Here is a 24,000-nt window from a genome sequence, read left to right as displayed (position 1 = left end):
TAAGACAGCTTATGTCGCTGGAATGGTTTTATGGCTTCATTGCCTGGAGGGTTTTACATCATATCGCGGATAGAGCTTCTGGTGTAATCAGAGGGAGAACAAATTCAGAGGGACTAAGGATTTGCACAAGGTAAAGAAGGTTCCCAAGCCATACAGGGATGCTCAAACCATTAAATCATCCTCCCAGTCTTCTTCCAGCACAACATACTATTTGGTGTCATAGGGATGCAAAAGAGGCTCCTGGTGAAATCCAATAATACGGATGTTGTGCAGCAAAAGTTTAATCAACCTGTGTAATAGTATGTTTGCTGTACAAAATGGACAGTTTAGCACTGCAATTAATTAAGTCTCTGACATAAAATAAACAAGCTGAAACTGTGTGTAATAAAGTATTTTTCCACAGAAATGACTAATTTGGCCACCAGCCAAGAAATTAAGCCGACAAATAATGGGCAGGGAAGGTTAATGGAGAAAGCAGCTTAATACACCGGTTGGCATGTTCTGGGAAGCTTTAATTTAAAACTCAGGTCTCAAGGGCAATGCAGCAACAGGACTCTTTGTCTCCTTCTAGATTATAGTCATTACTTTCTATTTTTATTATACTAGTCCTGCAGGCCTCTACAGCAAAAGAAGCCTTTTTTTTCAGTGGACATTATGCACCAAGCTCCACTTTTTGGAGACTGCACCAGTCTCCACTTTTACAGGATTATAGACAAACACACAGGATAGGTTATGAACGGGAGTAAGGATACAATACTGTCCCTGTTTAACAGAGCAGGACACTGCACTGATTAACCAGCACACACTGATTATATGATTTGCCCAAGGCCACACCAAAAGCCCTGGTGCAGCCAGAAAGGAAATCCAAAATTCCTGTAGTCCTGTCCTAGTACAGTAACCTCCCTGTTCCAAAACACCCCGATACTTCTTCACTGTTGCATCAACACACAGGGAAAGCAGGCAGAAGCTGCTCCAACACCACATCTTGCAGGACAAAACCCCCGTGCAGTGGTCCAGGCATGCGGAGGAATTGCCTGCAATCGGTGCTTTGTGCCCTCCTCTTCTGGGCACAGTGTGCACTCGCTGGGTTTGAGGGACCCAGCAGTTAGTTAAACAGGAAGAAAAAAACCTCCCTAAGAAGAGTTTGTAATACTTCATTCCACCATGACAGAACAATGAGGGACGTATGATACATACATACATACGTACATACGTACATACATACATGTGTCGTTGGGGTTGTGTTGAACTTAAGCTAAGTGTAATGCTTTTAATAGTGTACTAGCACAGGCTTATGAGACACAATCAAGTTGCCTACTCAGAAGCATCTGCTGCTTTCTGAGGGTCTTAGGGCATCTCAGCTGGTCTCCTGGCTCCCTGCAGAAGGGTGCAGCTCTCCCATATCACTGAATATCTCAGGCGCTTAAGGACATCCTCAAAAGACCTGTTTAACACAAGTATAGCTATTCTGGGAGAAGCCCAGATTCCACCAGGATCAACCAGGACATCACCTGGGCTCTCTGTGCACCTACCTCAATTAGCCAGGCCAGGAGCAAGCCTCAAATAGAAGCCAACCTGTTCCCTTTCTCTTCATACCCATGTTGCTGGCATTTGAGGCTGTCCTGTGAGCAGTGAGCTCAGCAAATGTCATCTGGCCTTGCAGCTGGCAATGTACAGTCATTGTATTTTGGACAATCATATACAAATGTGTAAAGCAGATATGATCATAAATAAAGGCAGGATAAGAGTGCCTCTTGTTTTACAGGATTTCTTGCAAAATTAAAGTCATTGAAGTTTGTAAAGCAGTTCTTCCTTTGGAGTAGTGAGTATCATTGAATAGCTTTCAAGGAAATCAAACATCTAGTAAACATTTATGTCTTATGCTTTGATCCCTTTGCAGGAACATGAGAGCTTATACCAAAGTTCTGAGCGATAAAAGATCCTCTCTATATTTATAGCAAGAAAAGGGTGAGATATTGGGAAAAAAAGAGTTAATGTGATTTTCCCATTTAATGGAGAATATACTCTTCGAATGACTAATATGCTGTCTCATGGTAAATAAAGGATAAAATATCTTGTGGCATTTAGAAAACTTAAAATCCCTAGCATAGTCCTGACGTCATCTGACATTAAATTTTTATGCCATTCACAAATACAGAAGATTTTCATTATTTTATGACATTCGTCAGTACTGTGTGAAGGAGATAGATGAAAATATTTTTGGCACTTTTTATTATTAAAGTGCACTACTTGCTATCTCTTCACCAGTGTTCCAGCTTTCTTTCAATACATAGAATATGACACTCGTAATAGAGATTTGTTTCCCACAGTTTCTCCAGGAGCAAATTGTCCATCCTGCACAAGTTAAACAGTAAAAACTAGCACTGACATTTTTTTAAGCTTCAGCTATGAGATGAATTGCTTAAGGGGGTGGGGATGGGAATAGCCAGGATAGCTGCACTGAACAAGGAAGAGATCCTGATGAACTGCAGTTCATCATTAATTCTACTTATCTGTATATTCAAGTCATCTCAAACAGACTTGGCTGAATCCTGCATTTCTGCAGGCGAGCAGTGCCTACTTCCAGAGTTACCAAGGCATGGCAGTTTCCCTGTGCACCTTAATACATGCATGCATTTTTACAGTTCAGCTCAAAAAAATCCTTCAATATTGGTCAAATACCTTGAAACAGTGCCATCACAGCTATCAGATATCATCAGCATAGCTTCACCCATATCTTCCCTCCTCTGTTCCAAGAATTCCTGATTTCCCGATTCCCCATTATCCAATAAATAACGTTTTCATCTCATTATTTGTTTTGCTCATCCTCTACACTTTTACACCAAACACCAACTCTTTCACAGTATTAGAAATATGCTGCCAAACATTGGGCATGAATGATACTAAGAAAAAGAATTTGTAGGCATTGATGGATCCCCTACCATGAATTTACATTTTTGCCATATGCTTTTGAGTGGAGAGGGCATAACGTTACAGGTTTAGCCAAACTGTTTGTGGTGCTGCTGTTCAGAGCAAACATTGTCATCAGTGCATTTTTATGTAGCTGGGAAGCCATCAGAGATTCTAGCTGGCTTTACCACCCAGCACTGATTCATGGATCCTTCTGACGCCATCCCTACAATTGTCCTATTGTATTTGGACACAACCTGTTCCAGCAGATTGAAGATCTAAAACAATATCACGAGAAGACAATTAAAATTCTCGGTTAACTATTGTGACATTCATGCACAAATGATAATAATAAAAATATGATGTAAGGAAGCAGTCAGGAAACTGATATGGAAATTTGCCTAATACATCACAGATCAGAGGTTGTGAACATACAGATTTATTTGCCCACCTGAAACACCTATTAAGTTTCCACATATCCTCTTGAATACTGGAAATCATCATTCCTCAGTCTCGTGCCCTGTACTGATCTGATCCTTGGGCCAGGTTTAGTACCTGGAAGGCTCTTGAGATAAACTGCAATCCACTGCAGCAGGGTAGCTGCTCCAATGCTCCTCGTGTTCCTCCAGTGTACAAGACGATGGGAAATGACTTTCCAAAAATCTTACCACTGCTTTTTAGTCTCTCCCTGTTGCATGTAAGTGACAAAGAAAAACTAAAGCTGTACAAGATAGATCTTCTGGTAAATAAAAGCTCTGTCATTCCAGGAGAAACTGGAGTGGCATGGCTCAGTGACACCTACTTAGCTTAGTAAAACAAACGGTGGGAGTTCTCACTGCAAGAGCAAAATCAAGGGGAGAGGAGCACTTTAAGCCCAGATCCAACACTGGATGAAAAATAGAATCTGCAAACTGTCATGAAACCATCAGATTAGAAATTGGAAGAAGGCTCCAGTGGGGATTTGTGGGGGAATTAAAGACTGATTTGGAGATATTATCTGATGATCTTTTAAAGTAGTTAGATGATGTTGAAGACCTGGGACATCCCTAGTACTGCTCCTATAAGATCTTCTGATGGACTCACCACGTTTCATGTGCAGTGAGCCTAAGAGATAGAGAGGGAAAGAGGCGGGACCATGTAGCTCACTGACGGCCAGCACAGTGAGGGACTCAATTCTGCACCTGTTCACCAAATACTCAGTTATGATTTGTGCATTATGAGCTATAAAAGCAAGCCAAGACTTGTTCGTATTAGTCTCAGGTGAATCTTGAGTTGTCTCAGTGAACTTATGTCCCTTCCTCTGAATGTCATTACTAAGAATGCTGACCATCTGGCTCAGGCAATTTCCTGGCTTCAAGCTGCTGCCCTCCATCCTGTTCAGCAATCCCAAATGCTGCATGCTGTGAAGCAAATTCTCCAAGTAATATTTGGCTTTGGCTGTCCAAGGAGGTGATGCTTTTACTGGCTACCTGGAGTCTTAGAATGAGCATAAAGCTGTCTGTGCTTATCACTGACAGCTTTTACATGCACTCAGTTTGCTAGACTGATTTCCATGGTGCTCATTCAGAAGGTTTCGTGCAGTTTTCCAGGCAAGAATTAGAGTGGGATGAGAGTCATGTCACCAGACTCATGTGGCTGACACCAACCACAAAAATCGGCAGTTGTATTGTACAGCATCTCTAAGGTCTGTATTTGTGCACAGCTACAGTAAGTGTTTAGGTTTGCAGTCTTTTCTCTACAACAGTCTTTTCAAAACAGAAATTTGAAAATGGCAAGGGTATTTATCAGCATTAATTAATGAAAACAGCAAGCTGTTATTATTCTACGTGATGACTGGGATCTAAAAGTTCTAGGCTGCTTGAGAAAGATGATTCAATCTGGTCATGGGATTTATAAATTCCTGAATTTACACAAAAGTGTATGTTAACAAAAACGTGTTTTCTGCCTATTCAGCCTTGCTCCTCTCTGTCTATATAGTGCAGGTAATCAGGGTCAGAATCATCTCACCTAATGTCAGCTATATGAAAGGTCGACATTTCATCCTTTAATCCCAGATGTGTAGACTTTCTCCTGAAGTCAACAGAGAGGCACTTCCTTTTTATCCTGGAGGTGATTCTCTGTGGTTTGAATCAGCCTCTGATTTCCCCACTGCTCTATGGCGTAATTCAGAATAGACACTTAGGATGTCAGCTGTAGGTGGACCAAATCTGCTCATCCACAGGCTCATAGGTAAAATTTTCAGATTTATCTAAATAGTGTTTGTGTTAAATATTATTGCAAGTTATACAAATATTGGCTTATATTTAAAGAACCGTGTGACAAAATCTTCTCTGGTTTTACAGTCTTTTAAACCTGAAGTAACTCAAGTTCATGACAGCATTAACATTCAGAATCTGACTTAAAGTCCTTAAACAAGCCCTTTCCTGCTTAAGCAGAGCCCCAAGAATTGCCTGAGAAATTATGGATCTTATTATGTTATTGTAGATGTTTTAAATCACAATCCATCACGAAGATTAAGTCTTCATTTGGTTTTTGGTTTTTGCATGTCTTCCGTCATTTTAAACTTGCAGATTCATAATCGTCTGTCAGATAGCTTTTCCTTTTGAATTTAAAAGGCATCTTTCTCTCTTTGGCATATTTCAATTCAACAAATATCAATCAAAAACTTTTTTCGTTATCTTTTGTCATTCTGCTTTTTGGTATTGTGCCCAAAGTTATTTTAACTACTGTTTGATCTTAGGTATGAGTTAATGTGAGCACTTATACACAAGACATGGTTCATTTCATTCCTGCCCTCTGACTGGTGGCCTTTTAACAAATTCAGTATGATGGACAGCAAAGATTTAACTCTGTCATTTTTCTTCCTGATTCATCTGCAGAGAGTTTTGGAAATGGCACTCTTTCTCCATACCTCCACCCTGAAAGACATGGACTAATCCCTTGTAGCATTATCTAACCTCATTAGGGCGGGGGCAATCAAGTCAAATCCTTTCAATGTATGTAATTTACTGATAACATCCAGGTCTTAGTGGTGTATGGTTAAAGCAGTTCCCAGCTGTCAGAGCTCTCCACCCCCCCAGTTCTGGCACACGCACACACACACACCAACACAACTGCACAGAGCAAAGGGAAGAGCTCCCCATGAAATAACAGAGTCTGAGTCACCTGCAGATATTGAAGTAAGTTGTTAAACGGACCACTGGGGGTAACTCCACTGATGTCACCTGCAAGCTTGTGGAGTCCTCGCATGCCCCACAAGGAGTCCTTCAAAAACACCTGAGTCTCCCAGGGTGGATCTTGGGGCAGGTGTAGCCATGTCCTGGGAGAATCAAATGAAATTTGTAAGTAGGACATGGATGCAGGCGCAGGGATCTGATATTCTGCTGTCTTTCTATGCAGTTGGTTAAATGAACAGTCAAATTCCTTCCACCACACCATGGGCACCTAACAGTTAGGCATCCAATCTTAACTCCTTGTCTAATTTCTCCTCTAGCCGGTGGGAAAGAGAAGAACTTGCAGGGCATGAGTTATCCCACAACATGTCATAGAAAAGGATGAAATGACCTTTGGAGGTCTGATATAACCTCCGCAGGGAACCTGAGTCTACTGTCCTTACATTTCAATGGCAAAAGTTAAGTGAGATGAACCCCAATCTTTTTCTCATGTGAAGGAGGTTTACGAGTAGACAAAAACAAACAAAAATGCAGAATCATACTCATTTCCCCAGCCCCCCAAAATGATTACCGTTTACTTGCAAAACATTTTAATTTCCTTCTCTTGAACCAGGGTTATTTTCTTCATTTTCTTTCCTCCTTTTTTTATATCTTGCATTTGAAACTGAAAAGAAAACAGAACAAAATGGAGAGAGGGATGACCAGATGTTGGATAAGGAAAAGACGTTACCACTATCATTGAGAACCCCAAAGTGAACCAAAACCACTATTTATTTACTACAATGTTCATTTGAAAGGAGAAAAAAAAAAAAAAACTGTTGAGTCTATCTGTTATGCAGGTTTGTTCACTGAGATCCGTCAATGTCCTCAGGTGCCAAGCAGCCTCAGTCCAAATGTGCCTTCATGACACAAAGATAAAATTGCCAGGAAACGTCCTCATTCACATGGAATTGTGGCAGTTATTTGCATAGTCCGTTCTGAAAGTCACAGAAAAGGGCACAGGACAGCCAATGCTGCTGCTGCCTGTGCTTGTCAGGGCAGCCTCCAAGCACTCTTTAACATCCATTTCGCTCATTTGTCATGGACAACTGGAGGCCCAGCTCAGAAATCAATGCTGGATTACTCTGTTTCCATAGATCAGTGTTGATCTTTTTATCTGCATTTAAGAGTGCACCCTTCACGTCAGCTGGCTCCAGCAATGTGCAGTGGTGTAACTGACTGAAGAAACAGGTGGCTATCTGGATGTGCGGCTTATTTAAAGCTTAGTTTTGCTTCAGACCTTTGAGATTTGTTTGCAGCTGAGGTGTCGTGACACGGTTGCCCTGCTCCTCTGAAGGTCTGGTGCTGAGAAGGTCATGTACGCCCAGGGATAGCAGTGCCGTGAGGTCCTCAGATGGAAAGCCTGCTGTCAGCCCATGCTTTGTGGAGTTAATACCTCCACTTAGCCAGAACTGTTCATTTTATTCTTGTAAATACTTCCTGGTGTACTGTACTTGCAGTGTCTAAAGAGCTAATGAGAAATTTGTCCTAGAGTTTGACAGCTCTGCTTTTATTGTGAGAAAACAAATGGAGTTTGCAAAAGGTGCCTAATTAAGGGGAACATGTGACGTTAAGAAGAGAGGAATTATCTGTGTTTATTAAGGATCGAGATCTTCACGCTGAGAAATGTGATGTGCAGGAAAGGGAAAGGAGGAGGAAGGAAAATGGGGGATTTCCCGAAATCACAGGTGCGGTAAGCTTTAGGGCAGCAGCAGTGTGAGAGTAATAACTACAGACCAAGTGATGTGAAAAGGAACAAATGAAGAAACTGAAGGCTGTGACTGTTATGTGATGTGCTGAGTCTATGCCACAGTTTGTTTGTCTGTTCGATACACCTTGTTGGCAGAAATTGTACTGAAAGAATGATCTTACAAAATCATGGCTGAGACACAAAAAGTAAGTTTGGAAAATGTCTTTGTTGTGACTGACAAGTCGCAAGTTTCTCCTAGATCTAACCACTTCTGTATCCAGTTAAAAAACAAGCTGTAGCTCTGTCTGGAAGTCTCAGGTGTTTCCCAATAACAGCAGGCCAGATCGATAATAAAAATGGAACTACACATGTTCCAGTGGGCTCAGCAACATCTCAAGAAAAGTGATAAGATCTGCTATTGCTTTAATAGCTTCTGCTTGAAAAAATCAATTTCTGACCACGAGGTAATGGCAGACCAGCAGGACAGATGGCTACTTAGAGCAGACCTTCCCTCTCCTTTAGAAGCTATTACACGAAAGGGCAAGAGAAGCAAGAGGAAGACTAAAGAGAACATCCTTTAGCAATGACTGGCCTCAGATCTCTTTGAATGAATTTAGGCTCCCATTAAAAGCCAATAAGAAGTTTTCTCCCAACATCAAAGTGTTAAAATCTCACCTATGACACAAACTTTCAGATTTATTTCTACGTCTGAGGTGTGTATTTGAAACAGATGAGAGAGAAAAATAATTAAGAAAGAGAAAAACCTTATGAGAGTTAGACATATGCAACAAATTGCTTGTAATAGTTATCTCTTTGTATTTATTCCATTCACTTATTCAGTATTTAACTTCTACACAGATGAAACACCTTTTATAAAGAAAATCATCTGTTTCTGTCTCAGTTGCACTGACTCTTCACTCCTCCTTCACTATGCCATGAATTAATCATGTAGTTCCTCTACAAGACTTTACCGGTGGGTATAACACAATCTGAAAGGTTCTTTTGATACATGTTTCTTCCACATCATCCCCAAATACATTTATACATCAGGAAATTGAATTAAAAGCTTTACCTTACTGTGTTCCTCTTCAAGAAATTCTATCCCAATTAATACCAATTAATAAACTGTGTGCAGTGTTTTGCTGTAGAAGAGTGTCTCCATTTTTCCTAAGGAATGGCAAAGAAGATGAATATTCACTGCAGAGCTTGAGTTAGGCATCTTTTATAGGGCTTTGAGGATCCTGGCGACAGAGGAGGAAGCCTTGAAGTTGACCCTTTGTGCTGCTTGTGTGGGCAGCAGAGGGAGCACCAGAAAGGCCAGAAGACTTCATGGAAGGTGAAGCTGAGCAGGTCCATCAGTGATAGTTGGGGGACTCAGGTCCAAAGGAGAATCCACCATCACTGGGGCAATGTATGAATAAAGGAGGGAGTGGAAACTGTGCAAGGGGAGTAGCTAGATTAAGGCTCTTCAGACTAGAAAAATGTGGATTCAAAGGCTGTAAGTCGTAATGTTGTGGAGAAAGTAGGTAGGGAATGATTGTTTCATGGTGTACAAGATAAGAGGTAGAAAATGAAAGTGTCTAAAATAAGGAAAGGGGTGTGTGTTTTCATCCAACATACAAAGAACTGTTAGGGCTGATAGACCGGGAAGGTGCAAGTGAAAGCCAGAAGTGCAAAGAGATATCAGATCACTAGAAAGAGGTAAGATATATTCAGAGTATAGAAATAAGTATGATGGTTAGGTGTATGGAACACTAGCCCATACGTAACCTCCATTTGAGGGAGCTGAGAAGATGTTTGCTTCATTACCAGGATTTACGAGATGCAAAGCTGCGCAATTATTTTGCTGCTTAATTTGTCCTTCTTCATAGAGACCTTTAACAGCTCTTCACCCAAACTGGGGAAAAGGAAGAGGAAGGAAAAGATAAAAAAGATGTCCTCCTTGTCTCCAGATTAGTATCAATAATGTCAACTCATTGTTATTTGTAGATCCAATGGAAAAAAAGAAAAGAAAAAAAAATGTCAGAGAGAAAGAGGTGGAGAATGGTTTTTTTTTCCTAGAAGAAAATGAATTAAAATAATTAACAAAATCTGAATATACACAAGCTGAAGTAAAAACAAGAATATTTGGACAATCTTTTCATGAGTATACAGGTTTAGGTATTTTTTCTTTTACTGCTTTTTTAATGCTAAAAAGAAATGTGTGTTTTGTTTTGTTTTTTAACAGATATCAGGCAAAAAGTGAATTTAGCCAGTCCTGCTTGTTTTCACTGAGAGAGATTTCCTTCCCTCTCTCTTTGTTACCCATAGCAGAGAGTTTCTGAATCACCCTGCAAGCAAGGCAAAGCTACTCAGGATAGGTGTGCAGCATGTGCCAGATTTAATACAAGCTAATCAGAAGGAAAGATTGAAGCATTCGGCTAATTGCTTACAACCATCAATTCCATTTTCATAATAGGCATGCCATCAGACTGTGCAGATTAGCAAATTAGTGGGGGGATTGTGAACTCTAAGGAAGCATTTGCTTAGACCAGGAGCAGCTGCTGGGCCAGATGGCAAAGTCCTGTCCTATAGCAGACGTACTACCAGAAAGATGAGAAGTGTACGGAGGAAATGCAGTCGTTCCTCGTGCTTCATGTAGATGATTGTTAATTGCTGTGGCACACTGCAAGCAGATTTTCAAGGAATGCAGGCAGAGGTGGCACATGAGGAAGAGCCGTGTATAAATCCCAGCAGTTTATGTAGGCCTGGATGACCCTTCCTGTCACCACAGAGGATTAAATTTGCAGTTCGGTAACATGTAGTGTGCTGGTGTAGATCTTGAGAAAGACCCTGCTGATCCTGCTGGGGCTCAGCCTGAAGCCACTGACACATTTGCACTTTCATACACTACATCTACTGGTATCTGGGGCTGGATCAAGGGATATGGTGGTTTGATTAAACGTTTATGGCCCATCATGCTACACGTGAGCCTTTAAGGCGCTGCTGCAGTAAAACTTTGTGAAAACTGGCTATTCAGGCCTGCGGCTTTACCCCTTGCCTTTCAATAGTGCTTTATGCCTTGATTGTCATAAACACTGATATAAATGAGCCAAAGGTCTAGCCTCATATTTACACTTGTCATTCTCTTCTATAAGCAGTGGCTTTTATGTTACTGGTTCTCCAGCAATAGCTATAGTTCCTTTAGCTTGTGTAAGGATTACATCTGCACATTATATTTGCCAGCTTGAGAACTCTTTTTTTTTTTTTTTTTCAGATGTCTGCACTGTTATTTTCCTTCCTTTGTACATCCATCCCCTCCTACCTGGCAGGGAGCCTTATGAAAAGGTCATCACCTTGTTCCCTTTAAAAAACATTTGTCCTGATATCTGCAAAGAGAAAAGGCAGCACCCAGCAAAGGACTTCAGTTACATGCAAGGCTCCCATGCACAGTGAGCTTCTAAAGTAATGAGACCCTTCTTGCACTTTCTAATTTCCTTTGCATTTTCTAAACGACCAAAGTGAAACACAGGAGGCTTCGTCTCAACCTAAGGAAACACTTTTTTACAGTAAGGGTGACCAAGCACCACAGCAAGTTGCCCAGAGAGCTTGTAGAGTCTCCCTCCTTGGAGAGGAGATATCTGAGGATATCCAAAAGCCATTGGACATGGTCCTTGGCAAGCAGCTCTAAGTGGCCCTGCTTGAGCAGGAGGGAACCAGGTGGCCTCCAGAGGTCCCTTCCAACCTCAGCCAGTCTGTGATTCTGTGAAATCAGGAAGCTGAGTTCTGGCAAAACATGTTGTTGGGTTACTGTTATCATAGATGATAGCTAGTTGTGGCTTTTTTCTTTTTTTTTTTTTCTTTTTTTTTCTTTTTTTTTCCCCTTTAAGTAGAAAACCTCATCTCTTTGAAAAGGTTGTGGCTTTCAGGAGTAGGTGCACCAGTTCGACAGTTGTAATACTTCTGATAAAAATGAAATACAAAACCTACAAGAGCTTCATTTTCATGTCTGGGACAGGGAAAAAGCTGTTAACCAGTATATCCCCTTTCTAAAGCCCTGCTATTGGTGGGGAAACAGAAACCTAGTGAGGACAAATGAACTGGCTGCAGTTCCACTGGAGGTGTGTGACAGAGCTGAGCTTTGAGCCTGTAGCATAAAAATCTTAGCTTAATGCGTTAGTCTAAAGTTCACAGCCTGTTTATTAGGTAAACCTCGGAGTAAGTACTAAGTTTGTGAGGCATTTTTCTAAGTTTTATGTTCATCTTCAGGAGAAAGTAATCAACATAATGTTAAGTAGTAATTAGAAATGTTGTTTGCTCTGAGGGGAGATATCATCCAGCACTTGACCCAAAATGGTAGTGTGGTAAAATCTATAACTTCTTACCTTGTACTTTTTGCACCTCCCAGGCATCTAGCACAGAACATGAGAGTTATAAAGATGTGTTGTATCAGACCATGTGTTCGAATCTGTGCATCAAGAAGTAAGATGAGCAGCAAAGGGTGGTAGAAAAACTTATCAGGGAAGAGAGAATCCCTAAAATTAGGCAGATTTTTTTCTTTTTTTAATCCCAGTGATGCTACATTATTTTGTTTCCCTCTGCCTTAGTTTACACATCTGCTAAACCGTTAAGACAATTTTGAAAAGTACTCATGTGAACAGGGAGGACAAGAATTACAAAGAATCAAACAGTTATGGGGAAGTGCACTTAAAAAGAAGAACTACAAGGAAATGAATGGAACTGAAACTGGCACCCCTTAGTTCACTGACAATAAGAAGCAAAGAATCAAAACCACCATGAAAACTGAAGATGTCCCCAGACAGAGGGAGAAGTCTTGAACAGGAAATAGGAAGCAGAAAAAATCAGATAATGGGATCCATTGTAATGGAGAAATTACATAACACCTTAAAAAATAAATAAATACTGAGCAGTCATGTCCTTGATTTGTTTGCACGTGATCTCTTATGATCTTGATATGAACCCTGGAAAAAGAAATGTAAACAGTGACCATGAAGGAAAAGCCTGGGGAACAACAACCAACCAAACTGCTCGAGTTAGCTACTTTTGGAGCAGCAGTTGAAAGGAACAAAGGCACCAGAGCCTTCATTGTGTGCAGATCTGTCAGAAGGAAGAATTACAGAGGCAAGTTTTGGTATCAAAATTCACCTATCACAGGGATTCAAGAACTGGATTAAGTAAGGTGATAAACTGATGATTATTTCAGTGCAAGATAGGACTGTATAGTTATGAAGATGTTCAGATGACTCAACAGTCAGAAATTCCTGGAGGTGATGCTTGGATATTTTCATGACTCATAGCAGCATAATTGATTTTCTCCTGTGTGCAGTTTTATTATTCCTGTGTGCAAAGGTCCTCATTGCTGGAAATGTTTGCAAAGCTCTTGAGTTTCACTGATGTAATTCTTCAACTAAAAAGCCGTAAGCAAGTTTTGACTGTTTACCCTTTGCTTATTCTGGTTTATTGTACCAGCTTTCCGGTCAGGGATGGCAGGATGTTTTATGTGATAAAAGACACCAAAGGAATGCCAAGCATTCAATTTGTGAAATTTTATAAGTTGATAACACAATAGTGTGATTCACTTGAGATGGACTGGTTAGGGATCAGTGGTCAGAGAAGGTGCTGGGGGAATATGCAATTTACTTTTGATGTTTTGCTTCTTTGTTGTTTCTGTCTGACAAACATCTTGTACACATGTTAAAACAGGCAATACAGATGGTCAGTATCTGTTTTTTCTTCCCTCTTAGCCAAATTTTGAAGTATTTTTTTCTCAAGCACCAGTACAGTAGATTTCGTGGGAATCGCAGTTGAATAAAGTTCAGGACTCGTTTTGTAGGCAAGGTCTGGGTTTTGAGGACTGGGTTCAGTTCCCAGCTCTCCCACCTTACTTGTATAACATGAAATCAGCACTTTATCTATCCCTGCTTTGGCTTCTCACAAGCAAAATGAAAGCTGTAAATACTTCACTGCTCTGGTTAGATGAAGAAATTTCCAGGAATGGAGACAATAACACTCTCAGACAATATCCTTGCATTGCCCACAACCAAGGGACTGAGTCCAGGTGGTATTATGGTACCATTAGAAGAGATGCTTTGTGAGCACCTCAGTATTAAAAACTACTTGTATCTGAAGACTGAATTTGTGACCCAATTGGTTCCTCCACTTTATGTGTTATGTGTAAGATGAGTACTTCTTAACAGAGAAAATGTATGAGACTTTTACTGTGTTATGAGAAATGTGATCTGACATTTAAATGAAGAAAAGGCAAACATGTTTAAGAGCAAGCCCAATGTTTCTTCTGTTAATCATCCCTTTCTATTTATTTTTTTTAGGAAATGTGACCAGGAATTGCACAAGTCAGGGCTGGACAGATGTGTACCCTGCACCGTATGCTGTAGCTTGTGGATATGATTCCAACAGCACTCCAGAAGAGGTCTGTAGAGCTGGATGAGTGGATATCATGACTTACTATCATGAGTGGATAGATAGCAGAATCACATGGTATTCTAAACCTCTATTTTTTCCATTCCTACTCTAATTCCCTGAAAATGAAGGATCATCTTGAAGATCTCTGGAAGCAGAGATCAGTGTCTGGTTAAGGAGATGATCCTCCCTTTGATTTCCAAGGGGGTGGCAGGAACTCAGCACCTGGGAAGATCAGACCAGTGTCTCTGTGATGCCCAAGTGCAACTTCAGGTGCTTGATGTTCCATGTTCAAGTTTGAAACAAGGCCTCCCCTGAGATATTTATATTTAGCCTTGAGTAGGTATTTTGATTCCAGTATTTGTAGGCCAAACACAATCATCAAAAGATCAGACGGGATAAACCAATATAACTCATTTGTCATCAGTGCAGCTGTGCTGATCTCAACCAGATAAAGTCTAGAAAGCTAGGTAACACACACATTTTCAAGCCATGTTACTGAATTTTGCAAGAAAATCCACAAACTGTCTGGCATATTGCTTGCAGATAAATTAGTAATCACTGAACTAGATATAATTAGCTTTCAAATATTATAGAGTATTGTCATTGCACAGAAAGGAATTCGTTACTGGTTTGCTGCATGCTGAGGCACGTAGGGTAAAGTCTAAAGAAGATAAACGAAGTTGTTAGATGCAGTATTCACCTCACGTAACCAAAAGTTCAACATCTAGTCTAAACTAGACACCGATAGCTCTCCTATAGTCAACAAGAAAAAGCTCATGCTAGAAAAATATTATCTTTTACTGCAACCATATACTTATATTAAACTTATGTCCATGTGCGGGTTTTTTGTTTGCTTGCTTGTTTGTTTCTGCTGTATGGCATTTCTCAGTGTTTGTAAATGTTGGACACAGGAATCTTAATAATGAATATATATCTATGGTGAGTGGTCTTTGTGTATTGTCACACATTACAAAGACACTCAAAGAGTTAACAGAAAATCTGAGCTGAACTTTGCTAGCCTTAATAGTAAAAAAATTCAGAAAATACCAAAGGGAAAGATACACAAAGAATATCAGGGATCTACTGAAGAGAGAGCTTTAGTCTGCCTTCGAGGTCAGCCACCTCTTCACATCCTCGTGTCCCGTTCCTAAGATCGAGTTTTGTGGCACCAGTTACACAAGGCGAAAGCCATCGTTACAGGTCTGCTCTGGGAAGACCCTCCACCAAGACCTCTAGCTTATGTTCCAGCTGCAAAGGGATTTGGGAATTCCTGGGACATGCTTTGGCAACCCAATGGATTGCAGCGCTGCCAGAGTGCTGCGTTACCAAGAGAACATGTATTGTGCTCTTTTAATTCTTTCTTAATTATTTTCTCTTGATTTGCACGGTTTTGTCATGCTGTTTAAGTCTAATTTGTGTGAAAGGTGGCTGAGGGGGGTGAACATGCAGTCCTAACCCGTGAAGAAGAATAAATTTTTGTTGTTGTTGAATTGGCTGTCAGTTTGTGGAGGAAGAAATAAAGGGAATAGAAAAAAAGGAGAACAGCAGGCTGTATGGAACATGAGGTCCAGAGCAGACTGATTACTATCCATGCCTAAAACACTTCGTGAACTTTAAACATCTACTGGTCTCAAGGCAGAAACAGAAAAAAAAAAATTGAAAAATAAACAAGGGCTGTGTGCATGATTTCAATTATAAATTCTGGCAGTCCTTATGAAGTAGAAGACATAGCCACCAAAGTAGTGCATTTATGATCTCTGCAATGGTAAGGATTCCTTCTCCAATCAGACCTTGAAAACCCATATATTAGTTAACAGGGTGTTGTTTTACTATCCCATTATCAGGCGTGACGCACAGCTTCCCCACTCTGTTCCTCCACCTGCTCAGATGGGAGCCACCCAACTGTCCCTGTAGGCTCTCTCTGAGGCAATGAAGAAAATAGATTAGTTCACCCCACAGTTCTCTCCAGAGGGGCCTCTTTGCATTTACCAGCGGAAACACAGAAGACTTTAGCATAGGTGTTGTGAACACAAAGCAAGTTTGCATGCAGGGCTGCTGGAAGACTTGATATCAGTGTTTCTGTTGTTTTGCACTTACAAATGTAAATGTTTCACCTTCTAATTCCATTTACCAAGGGACGAATGTAGAGGCTACTGAACAGAAGCGAAAGAAGCTAATTCTCAGTTAATGTGAGTTTAGCATCTACCTTAAGTAATCGTTCATATCACATTCCAGTGAAATTAAGGACAGGCTTTTAGAAGTCATAGAGGGAATGATAAAATTGTCTAATTTTATTCAGTAAGTCAGTCTAGGTCTAGAGACAGAACACAGGCATCCTGGCATGCATTTCCTTCAATTCTCTAAATACCTGTTCCTTCTAGGATGAGTATTTTAGTAATCTAAGCATTAACAGGGAAATTCCAGTTCCATTTATGATCTTGGGTAAAATTATCTCCTTTGATATCTGTAAAACAGGAGGTGATTGTCATTAGCAAGTACAGCAAGGTGGAACCTCAACTGTTCCTTAATGCAGTGCAAGTCCCTCCATGCTCTGCAGGTGGGCAAGCATAGGTATGGCCATATTCTGTAGACTCCATCAGTATATCAGGTAAATAAATTAGAAAAGAAGCCCTTGCTATGAACCACAACCCAAAGTTCTTAGTGATGTGGATTCACTGAATGAGGCTACAAAGACACTGTGCTTTTATCCTCTCTGAGCTCTGTGGTCCAAGGAACAGTATAGACATGACCAGTGTAGCCTTTGCACTCTGAAATTTCTGTTTTAACACCCCTCTAAGCTGGGTTGTGTAAATGCTAGAGGATTACCTCTCATCTCAGCCTCACTGGTCCTGAACAGCATCTAGTGCTTATCAAGGCCCATGAAAATAACCTATAAAAAATGTCAGCCCTTACTGTTATTAAAGAGTGTTTTCCCAGATAAGGCTGGGTTTAGATTTTCTGTCAAAACTGCTTATTGTGGTTTTGGTTGGTTGGTTGGTTTACAGAAAATGGCGGCAAGAAGGGCAGAGAAGGGTCAATCAAGGGCCAGAAAAATAAGAACTTCTACAAGCTGGGTTGGACTCTCATAAAAACTTGGATTTTTCATTGATAAATGTCCAAATACCAACTGATCTTTTCTTTTTAATCTGAGGATCAAAATATATTGATTTAGTGTTGTTGGAGAGCCTTAGGAGAACTGGATTTTTTTTTTGCCTTATTTCCCCATTTTATTTAGACCAGGATTCCCTGTTGGATTTAAATCCCATGGTGCTCCATGTTCAGAGACTCCCTCTGTATGCAATCAGAGAAAAGCTGTGGACTAATTTCTAAATTAACATATATTTCTGTGTGTTCAATGAGAATACTTTAAGTTGGTTTGTTTTTTTTCTTGCCAAAACACAATGTTTAGCTTCCACAAAAGCAAAACCAATTTCCAGACCAGTTCTGTCCTCAAAATTCATTAATATAATGAAGCTGATCATGCTCACTGCCTCAGTGCTGACACATCAGTGCGCTGTTTAACTGAACATTAGTCGCTCTTGTTTCACAAGGTTATAACCATGTAGCTGTCTCTGCCAGCGTCAAATCAGAATCCTTCCTCTATGAACGTTTCCCTCGTGTAACAGTAACCTGGTTTTGGTGTAATCCAAGCTCTGCTGCAACCAGACACATTCCCCTTATTCACACCAGGGGTATTTGAATCATGTAGCCTGGCGGATGTGATTTTAAAGGGTGAAGAAGGTTTTCTTTAAGATAATGGAGTAGGGTGGTTCCCTCATTTCACCAAGAAAGTCAGGAAAATATCAGTAACAGGGTATTTGGGCAGATGTTGGCAGCTCTTTGAAAGTCTTGTTTTGCTTCTTTCCTTCGCGTTAGCAAACGACATTCTATGGCACAGTCAAGACCGGCTACACCATTGGACATACCTTATCGCTCATTGCTCTCACGGCTGCTATGATCATTTTATGTCTCTTCAGGTAAGAGCACGAGCAAAAAAAGACAGAGGTAAGGGGGTGACTCAGAGGAATTGGTGGCTGTTTAAATACAAATAAGTCAACTGTTTTGGCTATAGACCATGCGTGGATGCAAAACACATCTAAGATGGACAGGAGAGGGATGTTCCTCCATCTTTTGGTATCAGTGTTTTATGATATATGATTTGTGGCATCTTTATGAGAGTTACAACCCTCAGTCCAATTATTTAAGGTGGGATTCATCTGACTAAATGTAAACTTTTACATGGTGGATCTCTGTATCTGAGATACCTGGTCAGAATAGTATGGATGGACATTATGGAACGATGCATTTCAGCTAAAGTAGGTATTCAGAATGGGACAGATGATTCATACCCCAAATCTACCTCCAGAAATGCATTTCAGAAATACTTCCTACTATAGCCCATGGAGCTCTAGGGCAAAACAGAGCCACCCAGAACTATATTAGACATGCTAGAGACTCTGAATCATGCACAAACTGAACAGATGTGATGTAGGACCTTCAGGAGACCCAGGCCCTTATGGATTGAAAGCTAGATATAGTAGAGCAAATTAAATGGCATTAGATGCCTAAGTTGTGGCATCTGAATTCATCCTCAGTTCCTGTTGTTTGTAATAGATTCAGGCATCTATAATTGGGTACCTCTACCAAACAAGCCTATACATGAGGCAATCTCCTGTTACAATGGTGTTTGTATGTAGGGAGAACAGCAAAAAGCAGACCTCCAAGAGTTGGAAGAACCTTCTAGATCCGATTCTATCTCCTTGTGCCACTCTCTGATGGCTTCCCTGAAATGTGTGATATGGTAGTCCGATTAATGACAATTTTAGACATTGTCGCCAAAGAAAGCTGTAGGAAGCAGTGTATGCTCTAGAGTAATTCTCACATTTTCTACACAAAAAAAAAAAAAAAACTATTAGAATTCTACACGAAAAAGAGTAATTTGACTTGGTTTCACCGCAAGAACAGAGGACTCAGCTCAGTCCCTTTATCTTGCCATTGTCAGAGATTAAGAGCATAAACTCTGCCGATGCACAGTAACTCATTAAAACGTGGTAATTCGATCATGTTGCTGAGAGCGGTCTGTTGTGTTTCTGATAACTGAACAAAATACACTTGAAAAGCAGACCTGTTTGATGAAAATTCATCTTCAAAATATTGGTGGGCAAGGGACAGAAAAACCCTTGTGTTGTTCTTAATGTAATTAATAAATAGCCATTTTAAGTGAAAATATTATTCACATTGCTCCAGAAAACCTGCAATATGTGTTAATTTTGGCAGCAGCTGCTAATTTATTTCTCCCCCTGAAGAAATATTTCGCCTTTAAAAAAATTATTACAGTACAAACATTCTGTAGAAAACAGACCTTTATCGTGAGTGCAGTTTACTGAGTCAAAACTGTTTCTTTTCCAATGGAAAGCAGTATGACGGACCTGTTTTCTATCATTCTATCTTTTGACCTTTTTTTCTGAGAACTGGAAAAGAAGCAACACTGCTACAGATATATGGAATGCCACATCTTTTGTGGCTTTAAAAAGGCTTAAGTGAATTTGCAGTGATTTACATCAGAACATTGTCTGTGTCAGGGTTTCTAATGTTTAATTGTAAGTCTATATCTTGGCAGAAGAAACACATAAATAGATAAATAATCTTTTTGAGAAGCCTTGTTATTCAGAAATCTTATTTCATCTCTCCTCAACAGAAAGCTACACTGTACTCGAAATTATATTCATATGCACCTCTTCATGTCCTTCATAATGAGAGCCATCGCAGTCTTCATAAAAGATGTTATCCTCTTTGAAAGTGGAGAAGCTGAACACTGCTTTGTGAGCTCAGTAAGTAGCTGTGCATAAGTTTCTGCCGCGTTCTGTTGCCTCTCTTAAACAATGTACCAAAAATTAATTTGCAAATGCATGTAAGACACTACCTTGGGAAGACTTCGATATTATTTTTTTTTAATTTGAAAAGAAACAAAAAGCTGATTGCTGAAGCTTAATTTGTGTGGGAAGGGCATAAAATAAATTACCACGCTGAAAAGTTTATAGACCTCTAGCCCCTTCTAAGGTCAAATCCACAACTTGGTCACTGCAAGATTTTGGGATTCCAGTCAATCCTGTGCCTATCTCCCAGTTCTGTGCTAATTTCTTAGATATTCTGATCAAAGACTTGCCATCCTCTGCTTAAGGATTCAATAAAGCCTTTCCCCTCAGTGGTGGTGGGAGATCCAGATTCAGATAACTCTGCAGGTTAAATACCAACACATGAGCTCCATGTGTAAAGTGCAATCACAGTCAGCTGAGATCTAACCAATATGTCCACTAGGGTCCAGAGAGCTGTCCACCTCATTTTGAAGAAGGCACCTACATCTGGTGAGCTGGATGGCTCTCTGAGCTCCACTGATTGTATTGACCAGATCTCTGCACGAGTTCAGGCAGGAAATCTATATATAGACATCACTGTCTATTTTTCATGTGGATCTGTATCCCACACTAACGTGTAACTGTGAGATTTCCCCTCTGGGATGAAAAAGGAGGAGAATAAAGGAGTTGGTGTATTTTCTCCTCTTTCAGACTCAGTGTAATCAGCTGGAGCAAACATTAAGGCGGGAGAAGAGCTGTTAATCTAATGGCAGCGTTGATGCAAGAGGACATTAGTCATGAATAAATTTAAGCGGGAAACTGAAATCACCTAAATAGTGAGATGTGATCAGAAGTCATCAAAAAAAAAAAAAGGAAAGAAAGAAAGAAAACAACTCTATAATAAGTTCATAACATTAGATGAGCTACTTGCTGGCAATAGCAGGGGACTGGACACAGCAGTCCAGCAGATCTCTCCAAGACTTGTGTTTCTCTGCATCGTAAAGCAACAGAAAAGACTGTCTTTTCTCTTCCCAATCTCACCACCCAATCTCTTCCTTCCCTTCTGACTTTCCTGTATCCGTACCCTGAGTCCCACCCCTGCTGTTATAATGGCTTTTCTGCTTGAGCACCTCCCAGTTAATATCAAAGAGCAGCCTACTCCCATCATTTCCCTGAGAACTGTGTACACCATGTCCCCATCGCAGTGACCGCATACCACCCACCCGCTGCTTTTTTTTTATTTTTTCCTCTGTGGTTCACTGGGATGTGTATTCTTCAGCAATGGGACTTTATTATGTAGGCCCATGAATGACAATGACATATAAACATGGATGAACAATTGTCTGGTGTCTGCTGCCACAGATAATTGCCAATGCTAATTGGCAGAGGAGCCAAGAACCCAATGAACCATGGAGTTTGACCTAACCTCTCACTCCTGTGGGAGTTTGCACCAGGTCGTGACTCAGGCATGATTGCAGAAGGCTCTGTGAGAAGTGTCTGCTGCCATAGTCCATCCTGAAGCACTTCTGTGTATAAATACTGGGCTTTGTCCTGCAGAATCTGTCGTTCCTGGAAGCCAGACTCATGGCTACCACCACTGTGTGTGTTTCTCCTCGTCAGAGGATTTCAATGGGAAATGCCAGTGCAGGGCGAATGGTTGGATCCTAGAGAAGGGTTACAAAAGTATGTAGAATAAATTTGTCTCCACTACACAGGACTGAGCTTACCCCCTGCAGAATATGGGTGATATTTTAGGCGATAAGGAAAAAATACCTATATGGAATGCAATCACAATGCCTCTCCTAATATTCATCTGCTTGCAGACATAGTTATAAAATCCATTGAATTTATGTTGGGTTTGGTTGCGTTAGATTGGCTTGAGCTAGGTGAAATAATTGCATTGTTTGTGCTTTGAAATTGCAGGATATGATTTTGACTTGGGGGACAATGGGTACTAACTAGTTGATATATCCAGGGCCTACTATAGGATTTGTGGAAGGTTTCGTGTTTCTACTGATAATGCAAGATATGGCCTTGAGCTCATTCAGTCTGAGGAGAGATTTGAACAAACAATTTAATTTATTGAATGCTGTCACCACTATACTGTTTCAGAAGAGGGGAGAACCAAAGCAATAGAGGTCTTTTTATTAGAGGAGAAAGTACTGCACTTAGTTCCTTTGAGGAAAAAAGGACAAAAGCACCTCCCTTCTGAAACAGATTCAAGGATATATAAAATCCAGATGAATTACAACCTCTCCCAGCATTATTGATGAAGGGATCTGTTTCCTGAATTTGACCTTAACTGTTGCAGTAAGAAGACATAAAATTATGTTTTATGCACTAGCCACCTAAAAATATTTTAAGCTCGCCACCAACATATGTGCCAATGCTCCAACCTGTTAGGAATTCCACTTAATATAGATGAATATGTAATTGAAAAAAAATGTTCATAGGCTTTGCTGCAGCAGCATTTTTATTTCATTTTATCTAGTATAGGAAAAGGAAACCTCAGTTACAGTGTTAATTCTATGGCAATTTAAACTGAAATAGTTCTGGGTTATAGAATCACAGGTTCATAGAACCATTTAGGTTGGAAAAGACCTTCAAGATCATTAAGTCCAACCATTGCCATTGTGTTCAACATGAATGCCCTGAAAAATAAAGTTTGTTGGATGTCTCTATGGCCAAAGAGAATGTGGCCACAAGCATTTCAGGGACTCAGGGCCAATGCTGCCAATCACTGAGCCATCACATAAGCCAGAACATGCACTGTGCACTTGATGGTGTTGGGGTGTGGTACCAGTAAACTGCTTACATTCCTTGGTTCATCTTCCTTGATAGATCCACTCCTGAGGGAAAGAAAAGTCTTCCTGCTTCAGTGAAAAATTTACCCTGCCTTTCATGGAGCAGAAACCCTGAGCTGACAAGCAAGACTCATTTGCATAAGTAAATGTAGCAGGCTTAAGTGACCGTTGATCCCAAGACCTACACAAAGTGGTCCGGGCCCTTTGTGCTGCCATAAGGAACCTCACCAGCAGCAGCTTTGCAAATGTTCCTCACTCCTTCTCCTCTCCCCAGCTGCCCAAATGAATTAGGTGTGTCCTTAGGCGCATAGCAGCATGTAGACTGACCTTTAGAGACAGCCGTCCTTCTAAAAGTACAGTGGGATTTTCCCATGGGAAACAAAGCACCACCAGTGACCTTGAACATTTTAGAGGGGTAGAAACAGTATTGAAATCTCATGGCCATGTATACACACAGCTTATTGCCAAATGTGCCAACAGTCAGTAGTAGAGCGAACCTCACTTTCTTTGTCATGCCCTCAGTTGCAATGTTTATAATTATGTGAAACTGAATCATCATGTTGTCTTAAACTACTTTCAGATAGGTATATGCTCAAGTGTATTAGTGAATATGGGCTTTAAGCACCCAGATGTAGAGATGATCAGGCTAGGAGGGTTCTGTGAAATCGCCCACCCTGACTTCTCCAATAACTATTTGTTCCGATTCATTCAGAATACATTCAGTCTAATCATTTAGTCAATCATTTAGTCATCACTTAGTCAGTCATTTCTGATGGAAAACTCATGGCATGTGGCTTCATTGCATCGAACAGTTACTCATACTGCATGAAAAATTGCACCACTTTCCAGTCTGTATTTGACTGCATTTTTCTGTGTTCTTTTTTTTTGCTGCCAGACTGAAGAGCCCTCTTAGCAAATTTTAGTTTTTTCACATTAGCTTTCTCTAGGCTTTGTGACCTTCCAGTTAGGCATTCCCACGCTTTGTCTTCTTCTTTCCTTCACTCTCTGGAAAATGTCGGGTGACGCTCAGTAGCCAAAATAGCAAACCTGGTAGAAGGATTGAACTGAACTCTTTGCTTGTCTTTTCATTTGATTTTGTGTGTGTG

The 24,000-nt window shown here is 40.5% G+C and overlaps 1 protein-coding gene across 2 annotated transcripts in view; it reads left to right on the top strand.

Annotated features, from left to right (window-relative positions):
• The window catches only part of LOC308189128 (vasoactive intestinal polypeptide receptor), a 115,394-nt gene that overhangs the window by 55,752 nt on the left and 35,642 nt on the right, over positions 1-24,000 (top strand). Inside the window, exons 1-4 of one of the 2 annotated variants that reach the window (XM_080578882.1) lie at positions 40-12,933; positions 14,142-14,242; positions 18,112-18,212; positions 19,934-20,066. In XM_080578882.1, the coding sequence (XP_080435008.1) occupies positions 12,801-12,933; positions 14,142-14,242; positions 18,112-18,212; positions 19,934-20,066 (468 nt within the window). In that variant the 5' untranslated portion in view covers positions 40-12,800. Of the gene's footprint in view, positions 1-39; positions 12,934-14,141; positions 14,243-18,111; positions 18,213-19,933; positions 20,067-24,000 lie in introns of those variants that run through there. The other variant, XM_080578881.1, reaches the window with a different exon arrangement.

The sequence above is a fragment of the Anser brachyrhynchus genome (assembly GCF_964034855.1).
Source record: "Anser brachyrhynchus genome assembly, chromosome: 2".
Lineage (NCBI taxonomy): Eukaryota > Metazoa > Chordata > Aves > Anseriformes > Anatidae > Anser > Anser brachyrhynchus.
Note: the sequence above shows the minus strand (reverse complement) of the source record. Positions and strands in the feature narration are given on the sequence as shown.